We start from the raw sequence: 9,249 nt of genomic DNA, 5'->3' as shown, positions 1-9,249 counted from the left end.
CTTTTAACGGGTTTTTTTTTGGTGGGGACGGGCGGAAGTCTTGCCGAATGCGGCCACGCTGGAGCACCGCCTTGAAGAGCTTTAGTCGAACGAAACGACCACTTATTTTTGAAGCCTCGTACTTATTCTATTGTTTGTTTGTTTTTTGTTTTTTTGCCGAACCGCTACGTTATGGAGATGTGAACACCGCAACATCAGTCAAATAAAGGGTTGGGTTCGAAATTCCACCAGAACACATGACGAAGGCTGGAGAGTACATTAGCCGAAACGTTGTGATAACAAACACGATGAGGTCACCTATCTCTCCATTGTAAATAATGTACAGCAACAGCGGTTATAAGCGGTGACAGGGTGTCAAACACAAACACATGCATATATAAACTGACTTCGGAGTTAGGAAGCACCAACAAGTCGGAATTTCTCCGTTTTGACGGAGATTTTTCAGATTTCTTTTCACGGTGCCCTTGGAAATGATCTGGGGTATCTGTTTTACAAAAAAACTTATCTTTCCTTCTCTGGAGCGATTGTGGTCAATTTTGTGGGCACTATGCACTTAAAATCCAGGCATAACTACAGATCTCTGCCCCACCGACTTTGGATGATCATAACTTTCAGAAAAATGGATATTTTTTTATGAAATTTTCTACGAATATTTATTATATCATGTAGATTCCGAATATATAAAGGTTTTTTTTTTGGGGGGGGGGTACACATGAACGAAGTCCCATGAAGTTTTTATTCTTTCTGAATAAAGAAGAGAAACATTATTGAATATCGTGTGGCAAGACTTCCTTTTGTACTTCCCCTCTTCTCTGTTCATTCGCACGAGCACACACAAACACAGAAGCTGTTCATTTTCACTTTTAGACAGCGGGATGCGGTGACGAGGGGGTGTATGAATACATTTTTTTCCTTTTCTTTGAATCTTCGTTCTCAAGGACACGAGCCATTCGGCTTTCATTTTGTTATTAATGTGCTTGTACCTGAAATGTTTTTAGATGGGTAAGTAGTGTCGCCATCTGAAGACATTTCTTAGCACCAATTCCACATTGTTGATGATCTGGTAATTTGTGAACTTTTCTTGGTAGGCTAGCTTTGTATGAAATCAGTTATAAACTCATTTGATTATATACACGGTGTCAAATAAATTGCCTTGTAAGAAATATACACATAAAGTTGGCGAGTCCTGAGAAGTAGAGATTAGAAGGGCCCTACATGAAAAATGTCAGTCTCAAATTCACCACACGGCAATGAAATGTTCACCTTTAATTTTATTTCCTATTTATTGTAAGGATAATTTTTATTAATGTTAGTGAGTTTGTTAATGTTTACATTTAGTACACGGGTGAGGATTACTGACTAAAGTAAAAGTAATCAAGATAACTAATCGACCTGAGATACACTACCTTCATGATCTAAAGGGAAGCTGCCTTTCTCCGGAGGACGCACGTTCAACTTTCCTGCAAATGTCAAAGGAGTTGACATGGTTCCAAACTTAATGAAAAGTATTCCGAAAACACTACCGACTTGCAGTGTAAAGTGAGACGTGATTAGTCAGAAAAAATTACTCTCAGCCAATTAAATGTAACGACTTAGAATTGTTGGTTTGATCAAAACCATGCCGTTTCGGTATAGGAAAACATTTATTATGATATCCTGTCTAACTCATTGATTGCCAAAGGTATTTATTTTTGTTATTCAATTATAAACGAACCTAACATTGTGATACGGTATTCTTGAAATATACGATTGACTTTTATATATACATATGTATTTTTGTTAAATGTTACTGGCCTTTGGAGTCGTTTGTCACCCTAAATGTTTCACTATAGTTTCGGTTCATGTTTCAAATACTGGTAGGACTGCCTTTCCTTTTCATCTTTATGTTGCATTCCTGGAAATGATTATATATTGGGCATTGAATTTGTGAATTACTGAAACCGTTCGTTATCATTATTTTAAATACGTTAATGCTTTTTCTTCTGCTTTCATTGAATATATTTTAAAAAGCCTAGTATTGATATCGCTTTCTTTTCTAATATTGTTACTATAATTTTCTTTGTCATTGAAGTCTGTTTTGTGAAGTAGATAGACAGGCATGGATGTTAGAAATAGAAGGGATTCAGTATAATGTTATATTCATGCCTTCCATGAAGAGAAATTGTATCTAGTTTATCCAAAACTTAACAATACATTGCGTCACCCACTACTCTCTACGTGCTGAAACACATAGCGTGGTATTTCTATACTTTTCAGGCAGCATAATAGTACTTTGTGTTTTATGAGAAATATGGAAGCAGCCAATGAAAGCGAAAGTAATGAATACGTACACGCGGTGTTTAGGGTTTAGGATTTTGGGCACTGTCATGCTATTAGCTGTCAGAAGTGAAAGTGCTCACTGCTAGTGAAGTATCTGTCTGTCTGCCTGCATGCCTGTTGCTGGCCTGTCGATTCTTTGGCTACTGACAGCTAATACCATGACTGGCCGGAGCGAGCTATATGTCTGTCTGTCTGCCTGTCTCTCTCTATCTATGTATCTATTACTCGAAAGTTATTGGAACAAATTTGACACCTATATCCATGCGTTTGAAAACACAACACAGAGTATAATGGTACTCGCGTCCGCGCTAGCTAGTCGTGAGTGGTCGATCCTATTATTTTTAAACTTCAAACTTCATTTGTTTTCTATTTTGATAAATTCTCTCTGTTGAAAATTATATTTTTATATTTTAAATAATTTGCAATTTCAGGAAATATGTTTTTATATTAAATTTGTGTTTTCTAATAAGGTGGACGAGTGATTGATAGATAGTAGATAGATATCAGTAAGTAAGTAAGCCAATAGCTCGCTCCGGCCAGTCATGGTATTAGCTGTCAGTAGCCAAAGAATCGACAGGCCAGCATGCAGGCAGACAGACAGATACTTCACTAGCAGTGAGCACTTTCACTTCTGACAGCTAATAGCATGACAGTGCCGGATTTTGTTACGCCGAAAACGGGTGGTGTATGTTTTCTCCGCCGCCAATGAATATGCAAAGTTTTTTTTTTTGTTTTTTTTTTTTAGCAAGTTTGGAAAGTGATTAGAGATATTAAGTTTTGCATTGAATAAACTCTCACTTTATGTGTGATCTGGCATTCTTTTGACTCGAAAAATCATAAAGCAGTACTCGGTAATTTCCGTGAGTACGTGTTGTCATGTCAACTGTCAGTTGACGTATCGAAATGGAAAGAGAAAGCTAATGGGTTATACGTACGTGTATGCTTGTTCCTCTGTGTGTGTGTGTGTGTGAGTGTGCGCGCGCGCGTGCATGTGTGTGTGCATGCTTGTTCCTCTGGGTGTGTGTGTGCTGGTTCTGTTTTTATATATTTATGTGTTGTGGAATGTAGATATAACAAAATTACACAAACAATGTCGCATTTTAAACTTGAAGAAAAAAAACCTTTTGATACATCAACTGACAGTTGACAAGACAGCACGTGCCCACGGAAATTACTGAGTACTGCGTTATGATTTTTCAAGTCAAAACGAAAGAATGCCTTGCAAGCAAACTTGAGATTTACTAATATTAGATATATTCTTTTCTACTCTAGGCACAAGGTCCGAATTTTTGGGGGAGGGGGCCAGTCGGTTAGATCTACCCCAGTACGCAACTGGTACTTAATTTATCGACCCCCTAAAGGATGAAAGGCAAAGTTGACCTTGGCAGAAAAATATTAGCTATATTGCTTCGCTAATCTTGCATCGTTCTTTTCCACAAATTTTTGTTTTATTATTATTTATTTTCTGCTTTGGTCAGTAGTTTAAATGGAATCACACTGGACAGTTTGGAATACGGACTTTCACTCTGATAACTTTGTCAACGAACTCAATCCTGGAGATCCCATTTATTCCATCGATGACCCTATTGCTACCAATTGTTCATTTGGACGAAAGAAACGCCGTGAAGAGATGACCATTCCCAAACTACCCAAATGCTTCATTAAACCACCGAAGGTAAGTTGTGCATTCATCTATATAAACCAACAAAGTTAGCTTTACTTTATTTACTCTGTACAGAAATACCAGCTTTTGTTGTTTAACCCCAACAATCCAATCAGCCCTGATCAAGTACATAATAATTGAGATCTTTTTGGTTTGACGGGCAACACTTGTTTTCTTAACGAAACACTTTTAAACTTGGGACACTGGTAGAATGTGTCATATAAAACAACTTTTTCTCTTAGCCTTCTTAACAAAAAATTGTACATCGCAAGTTATTTCATGTTAAAGTTGTCGTATTTCTGTAATTTCAACCAATCACTGACGTCTATTCAGCTGAATACAGTTACTGCTGTTTTGTAAACAATAATTTTTTGCCAGTGAGAAAAATGTTATTCCATGTTGACATATTTCATCCGGTTTTTTGGTTTGTTTTCTTTTGAAGCAGACAAAATTACAGAAAAATGGTAATTTATACGCATATATTGTTTATATAATAAATTACACTGTGCGTATCTGTGTTTGTAACAATTTTTCGCTAGTACTCAGTAACACATTTTCTAAATGATGGTAGAGTTTGATTTGAAGAAGATTTGGCTGCTATTATGCTTGAATTACACTATTCTACTTGTTTCAGTTGATTGAATAATAGCTAATAAGGGGAAAAAGCCATCAAAATACTTGAATATTGCTTGCACTTGTTATTGGAGCTGGCAGAATTATTAATGCACCTCCACCAAGTGCTTCATTTCCTAGAAATAGCAGCCAAATCTTCTTCAAATCAAACTGGCCCCGAATATGCTAACCGATTACCATTTGGTAATTATGATACTTCTTCCACCGAGAGAGTATATATAGATTCTGTTATTTCATAGTGAAGTTGGAAAGTGTGGGTCGGTTTGTTCATTTGGAATATTTATTGTTGGCTGTCAGAACTAACAGGGATTAATACCATATACACCGCCACAGCAGTAACTGTATTCAACAGAATAGACGTCAGTGATTGATTGAAATTATCGAAATAAGACAATTTTTAACATGAAATAACTTCGAATGCAAAAATTTTTATCTGTTCTATAACACAAAATATACAAGTATACGAAGTTTGAAAGTGTTTCGGTACCAAAAACACTACATCAAAAATAAATGAAAAATGTTGCCTGTCAAACCAAAAAGATCCGATAATTGTTCTAGCCATCAAGGATTACATTATGCAAGATGTATTTCCTTTAAGACAGTAATGTGTTATTGGAGGGATATTGGCTGCTATTTCTAGCAAGCCGAGCGACCACACAGAGGTTTGTTCACTGGAGGAGATACCAATGGTGGTGGGGTGGTTGGTAGAATCGCGAGAGTGCAAATACAATACCTCCTAAATTTAATTCCCACAGAGATTAACTCTGCCTTTCTTGGCTGATAAAATGAGAATTTCTTAGCACACCGAAAATTTTTTACATAAATTTTTCAAAATAACCAGTCCTGTATCTGACATAATCATCCTCATTTAACATCCATTGTCCATGCTGGCATGGGTTGGATGGTTTGACCAGAGCTAGGTAGCTGCACCAGACTCCAGTCTGATTTGGCATGTTTTCTACAGCTGGATGCCTTTTCTAATACTAACCACTTTACAGAGTGCTAGGTGCTTTTATGTGGCATGGCATGGGCTCTTTTACGTGATGCCACATGAGCTCTTTTCTATGATGCCGCATGGGCACTGTTATGTAGCACCACGACAAGAGCTTTACACCACCAGCAGGATTGATCTTAACACTTCTGCTGTGGGATATGGGTCTTCTTGAGTACGGTCAGGTATCTCAGTCCTTTGTCATCTCGTCTGAAGGTTCAGCTGCCTGAAGTCGTTCTTCAGTACTTCATCCCATGTCTCTCTGGGTCTCCCACTTCCACATGTTCCATCCACTTTGAGAGATCTGCACTTTTTTATGGAGCTGTCGGCATCCACCCACATCACATGACCAAATCAGTGCAGTCTTCTCTCTTGCACACAGCAACCAATTCCTCTTATGCCAAACTTTTCTCTCAGAACACTGGCACTCTGTCGAACATATACACTTACATTACACATCCGGCAGAACATACTAGCTTCATTCCTTTATAATCTTCACATGTCCTCTACATTCAGGGTCCACGTCTCACTACCATGTAGAATTGTTGTCTGTAAACCTGCATCATACAATCTTCCTTTCACTCAGAGAGAAACCTTTCATGGCCAACAGAGGTAACAGCTCTCTAAATTTCCTCCATCCTCTTTTTATTCTAACTATCACACTCTCCCTCACTACTAATTTGGTCCTCTACATAGCAGAAATTATCTACTACCTCTAATCAGCCACCAGGGCATTTGAGAGAATCAATTTCCTGAGTCTCTTATATATGTATATATATAAGGACCAAAGACTTGAGGTATTTCGTGTTGCAAGACAGTGTGATGTCGTGGGAGAGAAATGTGTTCGCATAGATGATGGTACGCTTGCACTAAACGAGGCTGCAAAGAAAGAGGTTTGGAGACGCCACTACAAAAGGTTGCTCAATAAAGAGAATGAATGGGAGAAAGATAGTCTGCCGAATGTCAACCCAACAAGGGGACCAGCTATCCGAGTTGACAATACAATGGTAGATAAAGCAATTAAGAGTATGAAGACAGGGAAGGCCCCTGGCCCATCAGGAATCACTGCAGAGATGCTCAAAATATCTGGCAGTGTCGGCTATAGCCTAGTCACCCATATTGTTAACCAGGTGATACACGAAGGAGTCATACCCAATGACTGGTGTAGCAGCACCATAGTCAACTGCTACAATGGTAAAGGTGACGCTTTAGATACAAATAATTACAGAGGTATCAAGCTTTTAGATCAGGTAATGAAAGTCACGGAGAGGGTCATAGCCCAACTAATTAGGGAGCGAGTCAGTTTAGATGAGATGCAGTTTGGGTTTGTGCCTGGGAAAAGCACCACTGATGCTATATTTCTGGTAAGACAGCTTCAGGAGAAATACCTAGCCAAGGATAAACCTCTGTACCTGGCTTTCGTTGACATGGAGAAAGCCTTCGACAGGGTCACCCGATCCCTCATCTGGTGGTCAATGAGGAAACTAGGGATAGAAGAATGGTTAGTGAGAGCTGTGCAAACAATGTACAGAGATGCTGTTAGTAAGGTGAGGGTTGGCAACGAGTACAGTGAAGAATTCCGGGTGGAGGTAGGGGTCCACCAAGGTTCTGTTGTCAGCCCCCTCCTATTTATCATAGTCCTTCAGGCTATAACAGGAATTCAAGACAGGATGCCCCTGGGAGCTCCTCTATGCTGGTGACCTTGCACTACAGAACTAGAGGAGAAGCTTCAGGTGTAGAAGCAGGGACTAGAATCGAAGGGCCTTAGAGTGAACCTAGCTAAAACCAAAGTCCTAATAAGTAGGAAGGTAGACAAAACACAAACCCCTTCAGATAGATGACCCTGCTCGATCTGTAAAAAAGACGTGGGTAGGAACTCTATAAGATGCACCCAGTGCAAGCTATGGACACATAAGAGGTGCAGCAATATCAAAGGAAGGTTAACTAGGAAGTTAGTTTTCGTTTGTAGCAGATGTTCAGGAGCTATAAACACTGTAAATGTGCAGAAAACAACTTCTGCCACATTCCTGGGAGAAAAACTAGAAGTGGTTGATAGATTCCGCTACTTAAGTGACCAAGTTTGTAGCGGGGGAGGGTGCACTGAAAGTGTAGGTGCTAGAATAAGAATAGCCTGGTCAAAGTTCAGAGAGCTCTTACCTCTGTTGGTGACAAAGGGTCTCTCACACAAAGTAAAAGGCAGACTGTATGACGCATGTGTACAAACAGCCATGCTTCATGGCAGTGAAACATGGGCTGTAACTGCTGAGGACATGCATAGGCTCACAAGGAATGAAGCCAGTATGCTCTGATGGATGTGTAATGTTAGTGTGCATACTAGACAGAGTGTAAGTACCTTGAGAGAAAAGTTGAACCTAAGAAGCATCAGCTGTGGTGTGCAAGAGAGATGATTGCGCTGGTATGGTCATGTGGCGAGAATGGATGAGGATAGCTGTGTGAAAAAGTGCCACACCCTAGCAGTTGAGGGAACCTGTGGAAGAGGTAGGCCCAGGAAGACCTGGGATGAGGTGGTGTGGCACGACCTTCGAACATTGGGCCTCACCGAGGCAATGACTTCTGACCGAGATCTTTGGAAATATGCTGTGCGTGAGAAGACCCGGCAAGCCAAGTGAGACCTAAATCCAAGGCCTCTGCCTGGATGCTTACCTTCCTACGTTGGACACTTAACTCCACTTGCGAAGACTTGTTGAGGCAAGTGAAATTGAACTAATTTCGACGGACAGTGCCCATGCCAACGTCGTCTCCATTGGACACAGAAACTCGGCTTGTGAAGACCTGTTGAGGCAAGCAAAAGCGAAATCGTGATGACACCTGTGCCAGTGGCACATGTAAGGACATTCGAGCAAGATCGTTGCCAGTGCCGCTGGACTGGCTCCCGTGCAGGTGGCACATAAAAGACATCGTTTTGAGCGTGGCCGTTGCCAGTACTGCCTGACTGGCCTTCGTGCCGGTGGCACGTAAAAGCACCCACTACACTCTCGGAGTGGTTGGCGTTAGCAAGGGCATCCAGCTGTAGAAACTCTGCCAAATCAGATTGGAGCCTGGTGTAACCACCTGGTTCACCAGTCCTCAGTCAAATCGTCCAACCCATGCTAGCATGGAAAGCGGACGTTAAACGATGATGATGATGATGATGATGATGATGATTTACTTTTCGTAATGAGATAAAGGGATATAATAAATGTCCTGGAAACAGCTGTAAGACCTTCTATTTATAAATGTTCTATAATGCACACAGCCTTGGTTTTTTTTTATCTCATCACGAAAAGTAAATCCTTATATTCACATGCTGATACATGACCTACGTTGGACCCCTTATTCGCATAATCACCGAACCTGGAGCTTAACTATGGTCTATCCATAGCACTTACTCAGCGTTACCTGAAACCTCTTGGTTTAATTGACACCACTATCTCTCATAACCTATATATATATAATTATGTGTATTTCTTCTATCTTAATGAATAAAAATTCTTCTGATAGAATAAATGGGTTAATAGAAACCAATGTAGCAAAGAACACAAAATAACTGTGGTTAGCTCCTGTTTTTAAGGCAGGAACTCCTTGAAATTTTGGGTATTTGAGTATATTTAAGAATTTAAGGATTGGAGAAAACGCATGTTAT

General features: G+C 39.9%; 2 protein-coding genes across 7 annotated transcripts in view; one reads left to right on the top strand and one right to left on the bottom strand.

Moving 5' to 3' along the window:
* Positions 1 to 1,512, bottom strand: part of LOC106884001 (cytochrome c oxidase assembly protein COX19) — a 24,563-nt gene extending 23,051 nt beyond the window's left edge. The window contains exon 1 of the mRNA XM_014935178.2: positions 1,407 to 1,512. Coding sequence (XP_014790664.1) covers positions 1,407 to 1,485 — 79 coding nt within the window. The 5' untranslated portion in view covers positions 1,486 to 1,512. The remainder of the gene's footprint in view (positions 1 to 1,406) is intronic.
* The window catches only part of LOC106883999 (uncharacterized), a 39,711-nt gene that overhangs the window by 19,760 nt on the left and 10,702 nt on the right, over positions 1 to 9,249 (top strand). For 2 of the 6 annotated variants that reach the window (XM_014935171.2, XM_052978453.1), the window contains one exon: positions 3,798 to 3,994. In XM_014935171.2, the coding sequence (XP_014790657.1) occupies positions 3,806 to 3,994 (189 nt within the window). In that variant the 5' untranslated portion in view covers positions 3,798 to 3,805. Of the gene's footprint in view, positions 1 to 1,545; positions 1,682 to 2,371; positions 2,638 to 3,797; positions 3,995 to 9,249 lie in introns of those variants that run through there. The other 4 variants (XM_014935170.2, XM_014935173.2, XM_052978454.1 and 1 more) reach the window with 4 other exon arrangements.

The sequence above is a fragment of the Octopus bimaculoides genome, chromosome 2 (genome assembly GCF_001194135.2).
Source record: "Octopus bimaculoides isolate UCB-OBI-ISO-001 chromosome 2, ASM119413v2, whole genome shotgun sequence".
In the NCBI taxonomy this organism is placed as follows: domain Eukaryota; kingdom Metazoa; phylum Mollusca; class Cephalopoda; order Octopoda; family Octopodidae; genus Octopus; species Octopus bimaculoides.
The sequence above is the reverse complement of the archived record's forward strand: the minus strand, read 5'-3'. Positions and strand labels throughout refer to the sequence as shown.